This window comes from Ranitomeya imitator, chromosome 3 (genome assembly GCF_032444005.1).
Source record: "Ranitomeya imitator isolate aRanImi1 chromosome 3, aRanImi1.pri, whole genome shotgun sequence".
Classification (NCBI taxonomy): domain Eukaryota; kingdom Metazoa; phylum Chordata; class Amphibia; order Anura; family Dendrobatidae; genus Ranitomeya; species Ranitomeya imitator.
The window spans coordinates 110,050,122-110,073,609 of NC_091284.1; the positions used below are offsets into that span (position 1 = coordinate 110,050,122).

Sequence of the window (23,488 nt, forward strand, 5' to 3'; positions counted from 1 at the left end):
CCTTAAACACCTTAACAAAGGCCTCAACTAGTAATTTCCACTTGAAAAAAAAAGTTTATTTGAACCAAATTTTACAGGGTTCCACAAAATAGACGTGTCACATCCATTACTGCATTTCCACTTGTCTACTCCTTTGGAAGCATCCTGATAACTCATCTCTAACTCCATTATTCTTCCTGCCTGTTCCCACTTTTCAAAGAAATCTGTAACCAGAACCCTTTAGGTAAGAGCATCTACTGCACGGACACAATAGTTTCCGTAAAATACACTCAAGTCCTTGATGAAATATTTCCTACCGAGCAGCTAACATATGAAAACGATGATAATCAGTATCGCCTGTTTGGTATAACAGGTTACTCAGACACCTGACGAAAATCCTACAAAATCCCTGAATTTGTGCAAGTGTACCTAGAAGAATTGATACTGTTTTGAAGTCAAAGGGCGGTCACATCAATTTAATTTGGGTTTCTATATTGTTTATTCACATTTACATTTTGTTAATTGATATCAATACACTATTAACATTTCTATTTTTGAAAGCATTCTTTTCCATAGACTTCAATGTTAAAAAAAAAGGGATCCAGTTGAAATCATTTTTTTCAGGCAGACAATAAAGTTGAGTCTGCCTAACTTTTTTGTCAACGGGTTGCAGCTGGATCTGCTCTAAAGGATGATCAGTGGAAATGTGAACTTAGCTTTACTTTGCAACAGTAACACCTGCCTAAAACATTTGCACAATTACTGTATAACGAGCCAAGAGGAACGGTTGCTCCAGTATTGTGTGTAAGAAGATAGAAGACCCACTCTCCCATATTAACTTTTGGAGAAAGCCAAACATGAGTCAGTTAACAACTCCTTAGATCACTGATTGTCCTGAGCCACTTTGGTACAGATGTGCGCCATTATAAACACGGAAAAGGCACTGCACCCTATTCACAAGCCAACAGATGGGTCTTACTGCTATGTCCTTTTTTCTACCATACTTTACAAGGATGGTCTTTTTAGGACAATCTCAATGCTTTGTGACAAATGTATGCCTGCAGTGTGTAAAAGAGTAAGAAGGACATATTGTGACACCATATGCCATGGACCAGAAGGTGATGCCACCAGCCTGGCGGTGATTTTGAGCTGACAGGTCCACTCCAACTGCCTTGTCTTGTCTGGAAGACCGTTCCGTTTCCTCATTGCTATGATTTCAGGGCTTAGATTCCTTTAAGTTCTTCTCATAATAAACCTTACATAACAAACTGAATAAAATCAAGTTATTTGTCCACAGGGAATCATGTATTGGATAAAATCCTAATCCTAATCTGGATTCATTCCACAGTGCACTTTCCAAATGCTAGTTTGCTAATTGAGAACTGATTAATGATGACTCCCACGATATAGTCACAACTGCCTCCTCCGGAGCGAAACGACGGCTCTCTGTGTCATAATAGAAATTAGGTGGAATGGTGAGAAAGATGAAGGGACCGCGTGAGTGATAGCAGGCACAAGTGACATCTCTATGTACATCATTTCACATTTACATTAGAGGTTGTTTCGGTCACAGCAAGACAATAGTGAATATTCAATGCAACTGCAAGCGAACATGCTCCAAATGCAGGAGGAGAAGACAATCTGGATACAGAATGATCGTCTAGACCGCAGCCAGCGCCTGACTATGCAGTTTTTCACAGTTCCTGTACTGTTGATCTTTTTTTTATATAAATTGTTACTAAATTGAATCTGTGTATTGTTCATCTCTGCATCATTTGTTCATACCTATTCTTTTTTTCAACACAAAGGGTTAACGCGAAAGTCCTCCCCCATGCCTAGCTATGTATAGTGTATTAGGATTAGAAACTCAATCCTGATCCTGAAGAATGTAGGTACGGAGTGGGGGATATATGAGTCTGTGACAGCAGATCTCACCTTCCTGTGGTCACCATGAATACTATTATGCTACTCGTACAGACTGGCCTACCAGGGAACAAGAGGTGACCCCAGGTTCTGTCACCATAACCGGTCGCCAGAAGCAAGCCATGGGTTTATTTGAAGACTGTTACTCACTGCTAGGAACAATGTTTATTAATTTATGAATAAGACCTGTGCGCACAATGATAGCAGTATGATCCAGGATGTCATTATAATTGAATACACACATTTTTTATAGGCTAGCGATATGCCTTCATTATTTCCTCAGGGTTTGCACCAGTCCAACACTTCACCAACGGGAGTTGGCACCTGGCTAGGGGTCAGAATAGCAAACCTCCCCAGTTGTGAAGCCATGCAGAAGTAGGGAATGACGATCAGACAAGGTGATAAGTGTGTGATCTCTGGGGGCCCATCAATGCGACAATTAGACATGTATCACCAGTGTATTGTGGGAAACACCATTTAGGCCGTTTCGCACAATTAGTGCTTCATGGACCTGTGGAAGCACTAATTGTTGTGCGAAACGGCCGTCGTCCAGCTCACTCTCCCCGCACCCTCGTCGTCTCCGCTTGTCTTTTATGCAAAGTCTGTACATTGATTAAAGAGAGATTAAAGATATTCACTTCGCAACCTGGGTGAGTGCCGCATTCTTCTACTTTATTGTGCAAAGTTTTACAGTGATAAGAAAGCGCTAAAATGCTCAGATGCTCGTTCCGAGTATAATCGGAGTCAATGGGAAATCCGAGTATTTTTTTCCAGCAGACCCTACAACGTGATTGGCTGTCAGCATTACTTCTGATGAGCCAAACACTGTAATGCCGCTACCAAGATGGTACGGCATTACAGTGATGCACAAGCAATCCCTGCATGATTATTAGCTGGGTAACAGGTGCCAAAAATGCGAGGCAGGAATTTGAGCATTACATCCAAGCACCAGACAGTGCTGAGTACATCCGAGCACCCTGATACTCCAGTGACATCCTGAGTATCCCGAGCACTTTCGCTTATCATCACTAATAGTCAATAGTTCTCTAATTAAAACAGATTAACAGAATATCTACCATAAGGAATAGGACAATGCTAATATTTCAAGGCTTATAAGAACCTGCTCTTTTATAATCAGTCGGTCTATCTATAACTGATATATAAAGTTATGCTTAAAGGCTATGTAAATCTTGGCTAAAAAGTGACAACCTTTCTATTTCTACTGCTGCAGTGTTTCTGTATGTCCTGCTTGATAATGAAAAAAAAATGCAAATCTGTCAGGGCTCCAGCACCTGGATTAGACAGCTTTCTGTTTCCTCTGCTCCCCCTTCTCTCAGTGTTAGGCCAGTCTCACAGGTCCAGATAATTCCGGTACCGGAAAAATCGGTACCGGAATTATCCGTGTCCGTGTGTCCGTGCGTTTCTGTGGCACATCAGTGTGGCACACGTGCAGCACACGTGTGCTGCCTGTGTGCCCACTGGGTACCACACGCACCGTGCTGGGTACCACATGCACCAGCATCTGGTGCTGAAGCCGCCATTCATATCTTCCCTGCAGCAGCGTTTGCTGTAGAGAAGATATGAATATTCCTTTTTTTTTTAAGTTTCTCGTGTTTAAAATAAAGCTCCATGTGCCCACCCCCCTCCCACCCCCTGTGCGCCCCCCCCCCCCCGCTGTTCTTTAAAATACTCACCCGGCTCGCTCCCTCGCTGGCGCTGCTTCCTGTCCTGGCTGCACCTTCTACTGTATGAGCGGTCACGTGGGGCCACTCATTTACAGTAATGAACATGCGGCTCCACCCCTATGGGAGGTGGAGCCACATATTCATGACTGTAATCGGCGGCCCCACGTGACCGCTCATACAGTAGAAGGTGCGGCCAGGACAGGAAGCAGCGCCAGCGAGGGAGCGAGCCGGGTGAGTATTTTAAGAACTGCGGGCGGGCGCACAGGGGGTGGGAGGGGGGTGGGGACATGGAGCTTTATTTTAAACACGAGAAACTAAAAAAAAAAGGAATATTCATATCTTCTCTACAGCAAACGCTGCTGCAGGGAAGAGATGAATGACGGCTTCAGCACCAGTGGGGGGGACAGCGCTTACTGTAGCGCTGTTTCCTGCACGGCACACGGACTGCACACGGACCGTGTGCGGTACGTGTTTTACACAGACCCATTGACTTTAATGGGTTTGTGTAATCCGTGCGCTCCCACGAACACTGACATGTCTCCGTGTTTGGTACACGGAGACATGGTCTGCAAAAAATCAATGACATCTGCACAGATGCATTGATTTTAATGTGTCTACGTGTGTCAGTGGCTCCGGTACGTGAGGAAACTGTCACCACACGTACCGGAGCCACTGACGTGGGAAACCGGCCTTAGACATAGCAGCGGGGAGGGGATTTTATGCAGATCTCCAGCGTGGAAAGGGGGGAAAGTATCTGCAGGAGGACAGAGAAAATAGGATATACTAATCTTTAGTTTTATATAACGCCAACATATTACGCAGCGCTTTACAGTTTTTGCACACATTATTAGATAAATTTAGCAGGAAAGCACATGGAGAGATAAGAACAGTGTTGGAGCTGCTCTGATGCCTGAAAGAAAGAGAAGACAATGCACGCTGGATACACACAGATCTCACATCCAACCTTCATTACAGGGAGTGACACTCCCAGTAGCAAAACGTAAGAAATTTGCATCAGGCTACAAACTTTATATCAGCAGGGGAGGGATTTCTGAAAATGAATAAAGCAATGACGATTGCTGACTGAATCTTAGTGCAATTTTGTTGAGTAAAAGTAACCAGTAACATGTAAAAACAATTATTTAAAGGTGTCCATTGCCTCTAAAGCAAAATACCCCTTTAAAGCAGTAATCATTAGGTTCCTAACCCACAAATAGCTATCAGTTTCAGGCTTTAGGGTTAAATATGGTGCTGAAAACTATGTGACCCTGTGTATCCCAGCATGCTTAGAATGACCAAAACTTTTCCTTGTCTTGTCCCAGACAACAGGACATTGATGTCACAAAGGGCCCATTTGCTTTGCGACAAATAAATATTGAACTTTCCTAACGTTTTGCCATTGTTGCTCTTAGGCCGGGTTGAATGAAACGTTATGAAGCATGGCATCTCTCCCTCAACATTTCAGCTCTGCCTGATGTTATCAAAAGCACGGTGAGGACGTACTAATGCACCAGGCGGCAACGGCACTCGCTGTATTTCATGGAGCTCCACTTATAGGCAAATAGATGTCGCTCATCTAATCCAACAAGCTGCCCACGTCACTTACTAGATACATACAGCACATCCAGCTGCAGCCATCAATCATTTACCGGATTTAATTTGTGACTGAACTGATTTCACTGAGTTTGTGAATAATGGAACATATATAAACCAGGAAGGACGGCTGGGAGGAATTCTGAACTCGTGTGACGCTGTGTTCAGATGGAGGCCAAATGAAGTGCTCAAACTTTGCAAAAATAGATGAAAGAGTTATTTTTATATCAGATCTATGGGATATTCTAGAAATGTCTGAAGGATACAGATCCCACTTCTAGGATCTACTATGAGTATGTGACTTCAGTAGTCTCAGTGGAAGTTATGAAAGAAGCCAAGCAAGTTGTCTTATTTTTCATATTTGCCATAGAAGTGAATGAAGTGAGCCACACATGAGTAGACAACCCCCGTCCCATGATACTCCTGACACCCTAGTCTTAAAAATGTAGGGGTCCTAATAGGGGCAGACATATAATGGGTGCCCGAGAGGTAAGGTGGCCCATTTCTACCGCCAAAGCAGGAGGAATTGTGTATTTTGATGACCTCTTGGGTTGCAAAGGGCCCATATATTATATGTATGCAAGGGGCCTCTTCCGTCTGTGTCCACCAGTGGATTCCAGAGTTGTGGATATGCTATAAATATCTAATATGGGAATACCCATACATTAGTACGGAGATCGGCTAAAGAATTGTGAGATGATGGGAGAGATGGTGACAGAAACTAAGGGTCCATTTAGATGGGCCGATAATCGGGGCAGAAGCATTCATATCGCAGTGGAATGATGTTGCAAAAAGACCCCACTGTGGCTACGAGGTGTGACCATATCCAAAACAAGGCAGCAGTATATCAACAAATGAGAAAAATGCTTTGTTTATTAGGTGCAATTACTTTTAAGCAAGCTTACAAAATGATTGTTCTTGGTAGCATATTGTCCTTTATAAACAGGAGATGTGCTGGTGATAACATGATGTTCCAGGTGCATGGAATGATCATATCAAGGCTTGTCACCCTGTGTAAACAGGTCTTTAAGTGACTGTGAATCGGCATCCATTTAGTAGATTGGGGGTTGTTAATGGCCTTGGTCTTCAGGTCTAATCGTGCCAAAAGGTACCGTCACACATAACGATTTCTTTAACGATATCGTTGCTTTTTGTGACGTAGCATCGATATTGTTAACAAAATCGTTATGTGTGACAGCGACCATCGATCAGGCCCCTGCTGGGAGATCGTTGGTCGCTGGGAATGATCAGGACCTTTTTTTTGGTCGCTGATCACCCGCTGTCATCGCTGAATCGGTGTGTGTGACGCCGATCCAGCGATGTGTTCACTGGTAGCCAGGGTAAATATCGGGTTACTAAGCGCAGGGCCGCGCTTAGTAACCCGATATTTACCCTGGTTACCATTGTAAAAGTAAAAAAAAAAAAAACAGTACATACTCACATACCGGTGTCTGTCACGTCCCCCGCCTTCAGCTTCCTGCACTGACCGTGAGCGCCGGCCGTAATGCACAGCGGTGACTTCACCGCTGTGCTCTGCTTTACGGCCGGCCGGCGCTGACACAGTGAGTGTGGGAAGCTGACGCTGGGGGACGTGACAGACACCGGAATGTGAGTATGTAGTGTTTTTTTTTTACATTTACAATGGTAACCAGGGTAAACATCGGGTTACTAAGCGCGGCCCTGCGCTTAGTAACCCGATGTTTACCCTGGTTACCCGGGGACTTCGGCATCGTTGGTCGCTGGAGAGCTGTCTGTGTGACAGCTCTCCAGCGACCACACAACGACTTACCAACGATAACGGCCAGGTCTTATCGCTGGTCGTGATCGTTGGTAAAGTGTAACGGTACCTTTAGAATAGTATTAAGAATTCATGTGGCCCCCCATAGCAAGAGGGTTCAAGACCTGAAAAGTGAATTGCTATTTTTCTCCTTATTCTACATTTCGCTCTTCCCTTTCTCATCCATAATGGCCACTAATTGCACCTCACCTCTAAGTGACCATTGCCCCCTTGGGTGTTTACTGCTATCTTGCAAGTTACACCTGCTACTGTAAAGCAGGCCATGCACTTGAGCTAGCTGCTGGATTTGGCCTCACAGTTTTTTTCCCAAGTTACCGTTCCCCACCCATGCATTTCAGCTGAGGGGAGGGAAGCAAAACCCTAACAGACACTTCTGAAGGCAGTTGATCTTTTTTTCTTCAAAACCTATTATTCTGGGATTGTTGGGACACCACCATGCCACATTAGTCGTGTGGTTCTGCCGAAATGTAAATGTTTGACGGATATTAATCTAATGAGTATGGCCATCTTTACATTTTCTCCATAGCATCAGAACTGCAAATGTGTGAGCCCTTTATATTTCAATTTTGACATATAAGGTCTCAAATCAATCTGCTGCAGAAAAATTGCAAGAACTGTATTTTCTAAAGTATGGCATTCAGAGGTGTGTCGTATCCAACAACTTGTAGCATTTCTTTTTTATAACAGTAATATTGTGACATTCATTATGTGTTCCCAAGGAATGATATTAGAATAATTGTTTTCTTGTGTACTTGTGATGCAGTGTACATTTCCAGAGATATAGACGTAGGTTAGTATGTGTCTGTAGGGATGTGCATTATTCTTGTACAGTGCTATGGAATATGTTGGCTTAATATAAACACCATAATAAGAGATAAATGCAATATAAATAACATAATAAATTAATGTAATAAATAAGTACATAACTAAATGCACATATATATATATACAGTATATAGAGAGAGAGAGAGAGAGAGAGAGATAAAAAAAGGAAAACAGCACAAAAATTAAAGAAAAAACGGGCTTTAATGCCTGAACAGTGTGGCAACGTTTCGGATATGGTATCCTTTCGCTTTGTTTTCCTTTTTTTATCTCTATTATTGGAAGCCATTTGAACATTGGTTGGGAAAGCGCTGCACGACAACTGCGGTAATACGTGATGCTGTTCCAATTTTGACATATATATATATATATATATATATATATATATATGCAGTACATGTGATGCAGAGCACATTTCCAGAGATAGAGACGTAGATTAGTATGTGTCTGTGAGGATGTGCATTATTCTTGTACAGTGCTATGGAATATGTTGGCTTACTATAAACACCATAAGAAATGAATGTAATATGGTATGTACATAAATGATATAGAGTTCATCTCTAGAGATGGAGACATAGATGAATTAGTGTCTGGGAGGACACATATGACAGGGACTGATCATGTCATTGCTGGTTAATATAGACATAAGATGATCAGTGTATCGGTCCGTATCCAGGTTCCCATTCATATCGGCTTCCTCCAATATTCACATTACAGTGTATATATGTCTGATCTGAGGAAAGATGATAGTGGATGAGACGCTCCACATGCCAGAGTGACATGTGTGATTGAATAGCTCCGTATGGAGTATACTGCATGTTACACGGGTATTAGCTGTAGAATATAATTGTATGGAGTTATTAACATAACATACAAATGATTCCTGACGTTGTGAGTTAACAGCAGGTTGTCTTCTGCCACACTTTGCTGTAGTTGGTGTCACCACTGCTTCCTTGTGCCCTCGTGCAACCCCCAACATTCTCCAGAGCTAATGACTGATTGTTACCCTGCTGCACTCCTGTGTATCCGCCTCAGCAGGTCTTGTGTTTTTCACAGTGCGCTTTTGCGCCCACTCTTGTTTTCACTACCCCTCACCACCCCACGGATAGTGATTGTACTAACACAATAAGTAATTGCGTCTCTTCAATGCTGCGCTGCATGTGGGGCCACACACCGAGGGAGGCATCCAAACATGGGATCACCTAGTAAATGGTGTGTGATGGTTCAATGGAGCAAGTATTTAAGAAAACATGGTGAGTCTCGTCATAAGGCCATCTCCTCCCCCAAATCCTGCCAACTCCAGCTGTTCTGTCCCTCAAAAATACATGGCCTGTCACAATATTGAGACGTATGAGAAACCTCAACGTGAGAGTAATATTGCTAAAAATGGCAAATGTACAAGAGACTGGACCCCTCCTGACTCCTAAGGCTTCCTCTTCTGTTACAGGTGGGATATTTTTTTGCTTTAACTCATTCCTATCCAGGGATTATTGATGCCTCTAGTGATAATGAATTATAAAGGTGAATATTTTCTCTTCTCATTGTACATTTTAACCAAATTTTCTACTTACTTTTTGTCACGGGACTCATTGGCAATTTGTATGGGACTACAATGGACAATGACCCACTGTATACTTCTAAAGGGAAATTGTATTCCATATTCACACATTGGTAAAAGCAATGAAATTAACCACTTACATATTCTAAAAGGTGGCTCAGTGGTTAGCACTGTTGTTTTGCAGCGCTGGGGTCCTGGGAACAAATCCCACCAAGGACAACATCTGCAAAGAGTTTGTATGTTCTCTCCATGTTTGCTTGGGTTTCCTCCGGGTTCTCCGGTTTCCTCCCACATTCCAAAGACATACTGATAGGGAATGTAGATAGTGAGCCCCAATGGGGACAGTGATGATAATATCTGTAAAGCTCTATGGAATTAATGAAGCTACTATATATAAGTGAGTAAAATAAATAATTCATGTAATGCCCTGGCATCAATGGCTCCTATATAGGCTCTAGCTCTCCCCCCTCACTGCGTGCACATTGGTGTAAAGATGAGCACAAGCATGTGTGTTATGTGGGGAGCAGACAGGGACAAGGCTGCATGTGCAAACACAGAGGACAGGGAGTCATTTTGGAGGTTTAGGAAACAACTAGCTCCATGATTTACCTGAAGACACCATCTATTTTAGTCATAAATGCATGGAAATAGTGTGACTGGACCGGTAGGTGGGCAGGTGTCTTGTGGGGTCTTTTTATGTAGTTTGTCTTTTTTTTCAGGGAAAAAAAGTGAATTTAGGAACGAAACTTCCTTATTTGAAGTTATTTTTGCCATGATAATGACAAGGATGAGATTAGTTCTGTTTCGAGTCACATTAATCAGGTGAAAGTGCCACCTTTGGTTTCATCATAAACCAATACAGGTGATGGAAGCTCAAAATGAGGAGCTATCCATCAAAGCCAAGCCATAGCCTCGTATATATATATATGCTGTTAGATAATATTCAAAGAAATCCAGCTTTATTGTAATTCTGTTCTACATATCACACGGTTGACACATGGCTCCTAAATTCTGACCTCCTCTACGTAAAGAATTTTTATTCTGAGAAACTGTCGAGAGCGCTTCCAACATTTTTCTTTTTCTGTCGCAATTATATGGACAAAGTCAAATAATCAGATATAATGTGATAAAAGTCGAATAAATATCGGACATCAAGTAGGGGCCGGCCTTGTCACAGTCGCTTTGGGTAGGAGAAATGTTTTGCAGCGGTGCTGTATTCTGTAGTTGTCATGTGACATTTCAAAGTCAACGGCGCAAAGATCGACGTCAAAAGTGACAGCTTTAAAAAAGGTTTCCTTCTCATAACTGACCCCAATGTAACAAGGCCTCATCTAACGCTCACGATGACCCCGCTGTACCACTGTAATACCAGCACTGTACTTAAAGGGTTATTCCCAACATTGCAAGTTGTCATCCATCCCCCGTCTACTGCTGAAGTAGCAAAACCAACACACAAGTATGAGGACAAGGACAATGATCAGCATGCAGCGTTACCTCCTCTCTCTATTCTGTTTCCTTGATTTGTGGAGCAATCCAATTAAAACCACCGCGGCTCGAATTCCAGCTTTTTTCGAATGCATCCTTTCCGTCGGCGGTTGTGACATGTTTATTAGATCCAAGGGCCACCGTCTCCAGGACCAAAGTATGAAAACTTAAAGACTTAAGGCTGCAAGGTGACTGATCCCTCTTCTCTCCTTTTTAACGCCTGCGGACAAGACAAGTGACTTTTCCACCGGTGACCTTAAGGTCACTTGTCACCGAGATCCAAGGTACTCTCCCGCCAGTTCGGCCTCTTCCTTGGTTTTTTTCGTCATTCAGTTAGTATGACAAATTAAGGAAAAGGCAGATTACGACAAGTCACTTTCCAAAGTGCTGCAGCCTCATCCTATCTGGAAAATGTCCATCAGAAGACCAAGCGTGAACGTCTGCTCCTCAAGGATCCTTCTTCTCACAAATATTCCAAGACAAGTTTCAGCTCACACATAGAGGAGTGCGTGATTCTCCTTCGCAGATCCATAATTTGCTAGGAGACGGACACACACAACCAGAGCTGAAAAGGGATGTCATGAAATCAAAGCCCAGGAGAGAGGGGAAGAAAAACAAACACACACAACACAATGGCTCGGAGTTGGCTCTGCACCTGCCGGTTAAAATATTAACTTTCACTAGCAAGATGATGCTGAGTGTGTGCGAAGTAGGCGGTGGATTGAGGAGCATCTTTGCCTGCACAGGCTAGGGAGCCCAGGATCTGCAAGGTGGGTGTTCCCAGACGGATTATTTCCTCCTCTCTCCTCATTCTTTCTTTACTCGCCGCAGAATGCTGGAGACGAATTTAGTGACAGCCAGAAGTCTGGGCAGAGTTCTTCAAAACTGGATTTTGTGTCTGCACTGATGGAGGAATCGGAGACAGCACAGATCCATTGGAGGCGGAGCGGATCTCATATTTAACCCTATCCTATGTATACTGTATGGCCGAGTGAACTCAGCGGTGCAGCAGTGCTGAGTTTGACATCTCGTACGACTCTGCGTGACCTTAATTAATAATAATAATAATCTTTATTTATATAGCGCCAACATATTCCGCAGCGCTTTACAGTTTAACAGTTTCAAACACAACAGTCATAAGTAACAACGTTAACAATATAATAACTTAATTTCCGAATATAAAAGAGCTGACAAATTCAGATCTGCTGCAGCCATTTCTAGAGCATTATTGCTCTACATAGTTTTTTTTAACATGACATATTTTCATAGAGATGATCAGGCATAATTCATAATGCGCAAGACAATACAGGGATTTCAACGTGGTAATCGTGTAATCATATATATTGTTCACACGCTGCATATTTTCTGCAGATTTCTGCCCCCCCAAAAATTGCTTTGTGCAATTCTACCCTTATAAACAGTTCACATTTCGTCAATTAAATTATTCCTATATTTGAAAATCCCGCCATGAGTTTTGGACCCTGTGTATTTAAAAAAAAAAATGGACGTAACCTATTTTAACTAATGGGTGCAGAAATGATACAGAAAATCTGCAACATCAAAATCTTACCAGAAGCTCATGGTGGAAAAGTAGCTTTAGGCTGTGTTCACACTAGGCGTTTTTGCAGCTTTTTTTCTGCAGCAAAACCTGATCTCTTGCCAGGAAAGAAGCGGCGATTAAAAACGTAGGTTTTGGTGCTTTTCTGCTGCGTTTTTGTGCTATTTTTCCTGCAGGTTTTATATAAATAAAGAGATCATTATTTGTCTCTTGTGCATGTTGATAAAGTTTAGTGAAAAAAATATCTCACTCTATTTAGGCTAAGTTCACACTAGGCGTTTTTGCTGCATTTTTTATGCACTTTTTTTTTGTGCAAATTTTCAGCTGCGTTTAGAGTCCCAGCAAATTCAATGATATTTCAGAAATCCAAAAAAAAGGGGTGTCAGGCTAATTTTGTTGCTTTGTTTGTCACCAGAGTGACATTTACTTCTATAAATTTATAACACAGAATATCTGGATACTAATAGTTTTGATAAATTGAGAAACCATTTAATGGATGGCAGATAACAATTGTAGCAGCATCTCATTAGTGTTTTTCATCAGCTTTAATATTCTGATAAACAACAATGATAGAGTAATATATCTCCCCAAGTTTTTCCTTCTGAGAGCAGCATAATGTAGGGGCAGAGACCCTGATTCCAACAATGGACCACTTGGCTGCTTGCTACAGTTTGATCAAATCTGTTTTATCTGCTGTAGATCTAGCTGTACTCTGAATGCTGAGCTCTGTATAACCCCACTGATTGGCAGCTTTCTGTATACACGGTGCATAGGCAGAAAGCAGCCAATCAGCGATGGGGTGGGCTTATACAGAGCTTGTAAATATGGAGAATCACATGGCAGCAGGGTTACTAGTCCTCTAGTGATAATTTCCTGCTGATAAAACAGTGATTTTAAGAAAATACAGTAAGCAGCTCAGTAAGTGACACATCGCTGGAATCAGCATCTCTGCCTCTATATCATGGTGCTCTCAGATTAGGTGGAAAAAAAAACTTGGTAAGAGGACTTGCTATAGGGGTGCAGAGTTACTGCTCACATTTGGGTCCTGATGCCTGATTGGGCCCTAAGGTTTCTCTGCAACAAAAGGAAACATGACTATTTTAAATGGCGCATGGAAGGAAGAGTTCCTGCGACAGATTTAGCTTTGGGGTTCAGAAGAATTAACGCTCACACCTGCTTTGTTCTTTATTACTGTTCTTGGGTATACAAGATGGTCATAAAAAAACTCCAGTGAAATAAAAAAGCCAGTCCTTGAAGATGTCCTTTGTGGACCTGACCTTTGTGCACACAGTGGTCAGGACTTAAGGTCAGGACTTTATCTTTCCACTGTGGTCTTTTCAGGGCAGTGGAGAATGCAGTAAGTGCCGGAAGAGAAGCTGCTATTCTCTCATGGCTGAGATGCTGAGAGGAATAATCCCTAGCGGTGGATAATCATATTGCTGCAAATATTGCATGCCCGAGACCTCATTGCAGAGTGCAGACGCCGGTGACGTCACAAGAAAGAGAAGAGGTGACATACGGAGGACAGAGCGGGATAATGGGCGGTTGCGAGGCGGTAGAGTTAGGGGGAGAAAACTACCGCCCTGACTCAATAGAGGTATAGAGGGAAATTTATAAAACTCATCATTTCAGCGTTCCTAGGGATAATAACCATAAGCGCCACCTTCACAGATTGCAGCCTTAGTGCTGCTGAAGGTGGCTATTTTACTTTAATAGGACTTGGGGGGTGAAGGGGTGTGACAGGTTCCCTTTAACTGCTTTCACACACACCTTTAAAAAAAATAAAGAAAAAAGACATGGGCAGATTTTTAAAACGGTCTTTGTTGCTCCCCTGGATGAACTTTGGTGAAGTTGCTGAGCTCAGTGCTGCACCGTGAGATTTTTTTCTCACCGTGCTAGCAGTGATCTCACTGAGGTTTCATTGGCCCTTCTGAGAATGCAGCCTCAGGGACCTGCCGTAACCTCGAAGATGTCACCGCTAGTCACTGGGGCTGCACCGTCCAGGTTGAAAATGAATTACCATAGATGTGGATTACAGCATGGGACAGTATGTCAGACAGGTGAGGGATATTGTTTTTATTTTTGTTTTTTTTACAGGAAACAAGGGCTTCAATAAAATGGGCGTTAGGAGAGTATAACTGTGCTTGTTATTTTTAAATAAAAAAGTAAAAGTGTGATTTTTTTTGTTTCAAATAAAGGACTTCTTCTGGCTGTGTATTAATTTACAATACATACTATAGGATTAGGAATTGATAGGTGTCTCATAGACACTTCTTAATTACTAATGTGTGAGCTTATGTCACCGGACAATACAAAGGGGACATCAACCCCACAAATATTAACATCACTTGCTGTCTGCTTTAGCTTGGCTGGTTGTCAAAAAATGGGGGGACCCCACGCCATTTTTTAAATTATTTATTTAAATAATTTAAAAAAGCAGAGTGGGAATCCCTCGGTTCTTGATAATCAGCCTTGCTAAAGCTGCAACTGAGGGTTGCAGTCTGCAGCTGTCAGTTTTGCCTGGCTGGTTATCAAAAATACAGGGGAACCCACTGAATTTTTTTAAGGTATTTATTTATAGAGCAGGCACTGGCTGATGAATACACCCATCAGCGGAGCCTGCTCTCGCTGTTATCAGTGACAGCAGGTATAGGCTGATGAGAGTAGTAGTACCATCAGCTGACCCCTGTGACCGGAGGTACACTTTTTACCGCTGGTCTCAGCTGCGGGCTCACTCTGTCATCTGACAGTGTAGGAACAGCAGCTCTCTAATTAGCGGTATTCATGTTACTGCGGATCAGAGGCAGTGTTTGCCGCACTGTCATGCACATCACAGCATGGCAAACACTGTATGTTTGAGCCCCCCTTATCCTCAGGATCCGAACATCCAGGGGTTCGCCCGTCACAACTCCCAACAAGAAAATGCAATTTGAACAGCCCCGATTGCTACAAAACATTTTTTATATGATGGAGGTGGTCAAGTGGATTTCAAGCAGATTTCAGCTTAAAATACGCATTGAACTCTGCTCGAAATGTCTACCTTGCGAACATACGGTAATTTATAGCTTGTCCTACTGATTTCCTCAGACGATATACATATTTGTGCTTGGTCCTCATTGCCGATGCATTATTGGTTCTGCCGTATATCATTGCATTAACAGTCAGTAATAAAGGCTTTCATAGGAAGGCTTACCAAGGCTCCCGCATACATTGTCCTCAACAAATAGACAATTCATGGCAGCAAAGTATTGATAGATTCTTGTCATGAAAGAGTTGCTATGGAGTCACAGATGGTAAGTGCCTCTGAGAGTTTTATGCAGCAGGAAACAAAAAGGAAATCATTGCTTGATTGTCCACATTTGCTAATATACCTGCGATTTATCTTTCTAAAGAGCACAGAAGATCCCATCGTTCCCACTCAGGCTTGAGATCCAAGACATGGCAGTGGGCTCAGGACATGAGGATTAAGAAGTAAACACAACACTATTCCCGGGCCTGGAGACAGCACATGTAATCTGTCATCGCTTGGTTCTATCACACGGTGTAGCAGTTTACATATCTGCTCTGCGGAGCGCGGTTTCATGCACATAACTAGCCAGAACACACTGTAGGTCAATCCCGAGCTGTACACGAGAAGTCGTACAGGGAATATCAGCATGTGCGGAGCATGGCACCACGTCATCGCTATTGTATTCATCTGTTCATGTGCCTGGCATGTGTCAGGCTTCAAAGACACTGGACAGTCTGCGCAGATCAATGCATAAAGAGTTAACCCTTTACCTCCCAGAATAATAAGGCTAGACGAAGAAATGGTTTTTAGAAAAGCTAATTTCTGAAAAAAATATTTACACTTTTATATTTCAATAAAACAAAGTATTAGAAAAATGATAAAATGATGTTATCACTTCTATTTAGTGTGGTCAGCAAGGCAGGGAGTATGTGATAAAATATAATTTTTGCTTCATACAATTAAAAAAGCTCATGGCTGATGAAAACATAAACGAATAGACACACAATAGCTTAATAATGACCATCACTTATCTGGATAGGGTTATACCGGCAAGTGTTTGCTAACCTTACGATACCCATCCAGGTGATGAATATGTTCAGTATAGAAAAAGATTAGGACCAATCTCACCGTGGGATCAGGTGGTGTCCTATGGAGGTAAATCCAGGTCAGATCCCTTATGCCGAACAATTTCCGGTAAAGAATGATGCGCCAGCATCGTCCATTAAGTACCAGCATGCCAGGCGTCCATTAAGTAACAGCACACTGACGGACGTCAGCGCTTCATTCTTTACCACAAACTTTTCTATCTGGCATCTGACCTGGATTTAACTCCATAGGACACCAAAAAAGTTATATTTTATCAAATTCTTCCTACCTTGCTGACCAAACTGGAAAAAGTTCTTTTTTCAGTTTGATTTTATGATCAAAATGTATGAAGCCCACTGACATGTCTCGGAAAACCTCTTAATTAGTGATGAGCGAATAGCATTGTTGCTCGGGTCTCCTCGGGCACGCACGGGTGATCTCCGAGTATTTGTTAGTGCTCGGAGATTTAGTTTTCGTCACCTCAACTGCATGATTTACGGCTGCTAGACAGGCTGAATACATGTGGGGATTGCCTGTTTGTTAGGGAATTCCCACATGTATTCAGGCTGTCCAGCAGCCATAAATCATGCAGCTGAGGTGATGAAAACTAAATCTCGGAGCACTAACAAATACTCGTAGATAGGTTTCTTAGAAGTAGTACCATGTAGGGACTACTGCTGTGGCAATACCGCACCAGCAGGGGGAGCACTCCAGGCATTCATGCTATATGACAAAGCCTCAATGGCTCCCAGTCACACCACCCCACAAGCACAGCACCACAAAAACAGTTGACGGCCGCGTCATACATTCTGATCAGGATTTTACCTAAGAACTTTTTTAAATTTTGGAAATTTTGCTTAGTTGCAATAGATCAATGTACAAGATTTGTCCAAGTCTTTTTTTTCTAAACTCAAAGTACTATTTATTAACTATTAGGTACAAAATGCAGGGAATCAAAAAACGCCAGATCATACAGGTCCTTCTCAAAAAATTAGCATATAGTGTTAAATTTCATTATTTACCATAATGTAATGATTACAATTAAACTTTCATATATTATAGATTCATTATCCACCAACTGAAATTTGTCAGGTCTTTTATTGTTTTAATACTGATGATTTTGGCATACAACTCCTGATAACCCAAAAAACCTGTCTCAATAAATTAGCATATCAAGAAAAGGTTCTCTAAACGACCTATTACCCTAATCTTCTGAATCAACTAATTAACTCTAAACACATGCAAAAGATACCTGAGGCTTTTATAAACTCCCTGCCTGGTTCATTACTCAAAACCCCCATCATGGGTAAGACTAGCGACCTGACAGATGTCAAGAAGGCCATCATTGACACCCTCAAGCAAGAGGGTAAGACCCAGAAAGAAATTTCTCAACAAATAGGCTGTTCCCAGAGTGCTGTATCAAGGCACCTCAATGGTAAGTCTGTTGGAAGGAAACAATGTGGCAGAAAACGCTGTACAATGAAAAGAGGAGACCGGACCCTGAGGAAGATTGTGGAGAAGGACCGATTCCAGACCTTGGGGAACCTGAGGAAGCAGTGGACTGAGTCTGGTGTGGAAACATCCAGAGCCACCGTGCACAGGCGTGTGCAGGAAATGGGCTACAGGTGCCGCATTCCCCAGGTAAAGCCACTTTTGAGCTACAGAGAAGCAGCACTGGACTGTTGCTAAGTGGTCCCAAGTACTTTTTTCTGATGAAAGCAAATTTTGCATGTCATTCGGAAATCAAGGTGCCAGAGTCTGGAGGAAGACTGGGGAGAAGGAAATGCCAAAATGCCTGAAGTCCAGTGTCAAGTACCCACAGTCAGTGATGGTGTGGGGTGCCATGTCAGCTGCTGGTGTTGGTCCACTGTGTTTCATCAAGGGCAGGGTCAATGCAGCTAGCTATCAGGAGATTTTGGAGCACTTCATGCTTCCATCGGCTGAAATGCTTTATGGAGATGAAGATTTCATTTTTCAGCACGACCTGGCACCTGCTCACAGTGCCAAAACCACTGGTAAATGGTTTACTGACCATGGTATTACTGTGCTCAATTGGCCTGCCAACTCTCCTGACCTGAACCCCATAGAGAATCTGTGGGATATTGTGAAGAGAAAGTTGAGAGACGCAAGACCCAACACTCTGGATGAGCTTAAGGCCGCTATTGAAGCATCCTGGGCCTCCATAACATCTCAGCAGTGTCACAGGCTGATTGCCTCCATGCCACGCCGCATTGAAGCAGTCATTTCTGCAAAAGGATTCCCGACCAAGTATTGAGTGCATAACTGAACATTATTATTTGATGGTTTTTTTGTTTGTTATTAAAAAACACTTTTATTTGATTGGATGGGTGAAATATGCTAATTTATTGAGACAGGTTTTTTGGGTTATCAGGAGTTGTATGCCAAAATCATCAGTATTAAAACAATAAAAGACCTGACAAGTTTCAGTTGGTGGATAATGAATCTATAATATATCAAAGTTTAATTGTAATCATTACATTATGGTAAATAATGAAATTTAACACTATATGCTAATTTTTTGAGAAGGACCTGTAGAGTGATACCCTTTTAAAAGATACAATATATTCAGGTAATGTGCTCATCTAGGGGAGTTGCATGGGTACAACTCCTATGAAAGCTCAATACCGATTACTGCTGCCCAGCGGCTGGGGATGAACTCCACCAGGATGCTTGACTAGAAAAAACAAATCACAATTTTAGGCCGTGCTACCAAAATGTAAATCCCTGATCCAAAAATATAATAAGTGTTTTTTATTCCATAGCGCAATTCAACACCGGACTGGTGTCTTTATCTAGTGTAAAAATCAACTGTACAGTGCACATAAAGACAAGAGGGGTTTTAAAAAAAATTAAAACCCTCCTGTTTTTCTGTGAGTTTTACAGTTGATTTTTACACTTGATAAAGATGCCATTTATGCATCGAAACGCGTTGTAGAATAAAAAATGCTTGCTATATCTCTGGATCAAGGATTTTCATAATAGTAGAGTAGCCTTAAACTGTCATTTACAGTATTTCCTTATGACATCCATTATCATGCATGTACTAGATACTGATGGGCAAATGGCCAAATGTCTGACATACCGACGCTCATTCATAAAACCTGTTGAAAGATGTGGCTAGAAGTACTGTTATAGTAATGTTTACAGCAACCACATCACAACTTTCTGTTCTGACATAAGAAATGCAAAGCTATAAGGCTATGTTCACACGTTGCGTTTTTGCAGCATTTTTTTGCTGCTTTTTTATGCAAATTTTCAGTTGCTTTCCACTGTACCAGCAAAGTCTGAGATTTTAGAAATCTCATGCACACAGCTTGTTTTTTTTCTTGACTGTTTTGTCAAAGAGCTGTGTTTTTTCTAAATGCAGCATGTCACTTCTTTCAGCGTTTTTTCACCCATTGAAAGCAATGGGTGGGGCAAAAAAAAAAACACTGCAAAATTAAAACAGCTTCCATTCTGATGGACTCAAGGATTTTGATTGGCTCCCATGAAATAACCATTACCTAAGATGTTTGCCATACAGGAGGCATTGGAGGCAGGCTCTAATGAGACAACTTTAATGCAGTGCGTTAGGATAATATGCATACAAGAACTCAGAAATCAGTAGGATACCGAGAATGAATGCAGTTACTAATATCTACACCAGACATATGTCCATGACCAAACAGATAAATCCACTTGTTCAGAATAACCATAGATAATTTTGCAGATCTAATGGAAGTACTGTTTTCTTGAACTGAAAAAAATTCTGTGTAAGCTATGTGAGTCTCTGCAGGAATGTGATCTATTTTAGATTGTGTAAACTTCTCTCACCCGGCCTGACCCTACTGTTCATATGTAGTGCTGTCTGAATGCTCAGCCCATGACATTTTAGTCCCAATCGTGTGAAACTTGCTGGCATAGTGCATGCGGGTCACCTTAGAAGGTTGTCATTTCATTCTACGACCATAAATGTGAAGAACTACAATGAAGAGGCAATTTTCATAAGAACTACAATGTACTCTTGAAAGCGCCGCAGCTCTAAGGGTCTTCATATCAATATGCGTAAACTATTTTTTATTTTAATTCTTTTTTTTAACAGGGATATGATCCCCACATTGCTATATAGTACATGGCTGTGCAATATACTATGTGGCTGTGCTATATACTACGTGGCTGTGCTATTTACTACGTGGGCTGTTATATACTATGTGGCTGTGCTATATACTACATGGCTGGCCGTGAACAATCAGCAACTGGCACAGTCTGTGTATTCAATGTATTATTCTAAAATCTTCATAAATAAACTACATACATATTCTAGAATACCCGATGCGTTAGAATCGGGCTACCATCTAGTGCCTTATATTCTAGGTTCTTCAAAGTAGCCACCTTTTGCTTTGATGACTGCTTGGCATTATCTCGATGAGCTTCAAGAGGTAGTCACTGGGAATGGTTTTCACTTCACAGGTGTGCCCTGTCAGGTTTAATAAGTGGGATTTCTACCTTATAAATTGGGTTGGGACCATCAGTTGTGTTTTGCAGAAGTCTGGTGGATACACAGCTGATAGTCCTACTGAATAGACTGTTAGAATTTGTATTATGGCAAGAAAAAAGCAGCTAAGTAAAGAAAAACGAGTGGCCATCATTACTTTAAGAAATGAACATCAGTCAGTCCGAAAAATTGGGCAAAGTTTGAAAGTGTCCCCAAGTGCAGTTGCAAAAAGCATCAAGCGCTACAAAGAAACTGGCTCACATGAGGACCGCCCCAGGAAAGGAAGACCAAGAGTCACCTCCGCTTTTGAGGATAAGTTTATCTGAGTCACCAGCCTCAGAAATCGCAGGTTAACAGCAGCTCAGATTAGAGACCAGGTCAATGCCACACAGAGTTCTAGCAGCAGACACATCTCTACAACAACTGTTAAGAGGAGACTTTGTGCAGCAGGCATTCATGGTAAAATAGCTGCTACGAAACCACTGCTAAGGACAGGCAACAAGCAGAAGAGACTTGTTTGGGCTAAAGAACACAAGAAATGGACATTAGACCAGTGGAAATCTGTGCTTTGGTCTGATGAGTCCAAATTTGAGATCTTTGGTTCCAACCACCGTGTTTTTGTGCGACGCAGAAAAGGTGAATGGATGGACTCTACATGCCAGGTTCCCAACGTGAAGCATGGAGGAGATGGAGGAGGAGGTGTGATGGTGTGGGGGTGCTTTGCTGGTGACAATGTTGGGGATTTATTCAAAATTGAAGGCATACTGAATCAGCATGGCTACTACAGCATCTTGCAGCAGCTTGCTATTCCATCCGGTTTGCATTTAGTTGGACCATCATTTATTTTTCAACAGGACAATGCCCCCAAACACCTCCAGGCGGTGTAAGGGCTATTTGCCAAGAAGGAGAGTGATGGGATGCTACGCCAGATGACCTGGCCTCCACAGTCACCAGACCTGAACCCAATCGAGATGGTTTGGGGTGAGCTGGACCGCAGAGTGAAGGCAAAAGGGCCAACAAGTGCTAAGCATCTCTGGGAACTCCTTCAAGATTGTTGGAAGACCATTCCCGGTAACTACCTCTTGAAGCTCATCAAGAGAATGCCAAGAGTGTGCAAAGAAGTCATCAAAGCAAAAGGTGGCTACTTTGAAGAACCTAGAATATAAGACATAATTTCAGTTGTTTCACACTTTTTTTTGTTAAGTATATAATTCCACATGTGTTAATTCATAGTTTTGATGCCTTCAGTGTGAATGTACAATTTTCATAGTCATGAAAATACAGAAAAATCTTTAAATGAGAAGGTGTGTCCAAACATTTGGTCTGTACTGTATATATACAATGGGGAAAAAGTATTTAGTCAGCCACCAATCGTGCAAGTTCTCCCACTTAAAAAGATGAGAGAGACCTGTAATTGACATCATAGGTAGACCTCAACTATGAAAGTTAAAATGAGAAAACTAATCCACAAAATCACCTTGTCTAATTTGGAAATATTTATTTTGCAAATTATGGTGGAAAATAATTATTTGGTCACCTATAAACATGCAAGATTTCTGGCTCTCACAGACCTGTAACTTCTTCTTTAAGAGGCTCCTCTGTCCTCCACTCATTACCTGTAGTAATGTCACCTGTTTGAACTTGTTATCAGTATAAAAGACACCTATCCACAACCTCAGTCACACTCCAAACTCCGCTATGGTGAAGACCAAGGAGCTGTCGAAGGACACCAGAAACAAAATTGTAGCCCTGCACCAGTCTGGGAGACTGAATCTGCAATAGGCAAGCAGCTTGGTGTGATGAAATCAACTGTGGGAGCAATAATAAGAAAATGGAAGACATACAAGACCACTGATAATCTCCCTCGATATCGGGCTCCACGCAAGATCTCACCCCGTGGGGTCAAATTGATCACAAGAACGGTGAGCAAATATCCCAGAACCACACAGGACGACCTAGTGAATGACCTGCACAGAGCTGGGACCACCATAACAAAGGCTACCATCATACTATGCTGTCAATGACTCAGATCCTGCAGTGCCAGACGAGTCTCCCTGCTTAAAGGGAATCTGTCACCTCAAACTGGCAGGATATTTAAATGAGTTTTTACTGGTCCGATGGGCAGCATTTCATCTTCATTTCTCCACCCCATCCATCCCTGTTGTCCGCAATATGTTAGTGAATTAGAGTACGTGTGCTCCATAGTTGGCGTGTGCGCAATGCAATCTTCGATTTCACATGCGCAGTATGCTTTGCCCAACTGCGCATTACTGCGCAGTAATAAAGCAAATACTTCTGGGACATAGGGCACGGGCTCAAGCTCAGTAATGCTTTTCGGCATTAGGCAAAGCATACTGCGTGTGCGCAACCGAAGACTGGATTGCGCACGTGCCAACTATGGAGCACACCTACTCTGATTCACTAACATATTGCAGACAACAGGGCCAGACGAGGTGCAGAAATTAAGATGAAACGTTGCCCATTGGACCATTAAAA

General features: G+C 42.1%; 1 protein-coding gene across 3 annotated transcripts in view; it reads right to left on the reverse strand.

Annotated features, from left to right (window-relative positions):
• Positions 1 to 23,488, reverse strand: part of RAP1GAP2 (RAP1 GTPase activating protein 2) — a 1,157,994-nt gene that overhangs the window by 569,197 nt on the left and 565,309 nt on the right. Inside the window, exon 1 of one of the 3 annotated variants that reach the window (XM_069761274.1) lies at positions 10,853 to 11,724. The exons of 1 other annotated variant lie outside the window; for it this stretch is intronic. In XM_069761274.1, coding sequence (XP_069617375.1) covers positions 10,853 to 10,962 — 110 coding nt within the window. In that variant the 5' untranslated portion in view covers positions 10,963 to 11,724. Of the gene's footprint in view, positions 1 to 10,852; positions 11,725 to 23,488 lie in introns of those variants that run through there. One more of the 3 variants, XM_069761271.1, reaches the window with a different exon arrangement.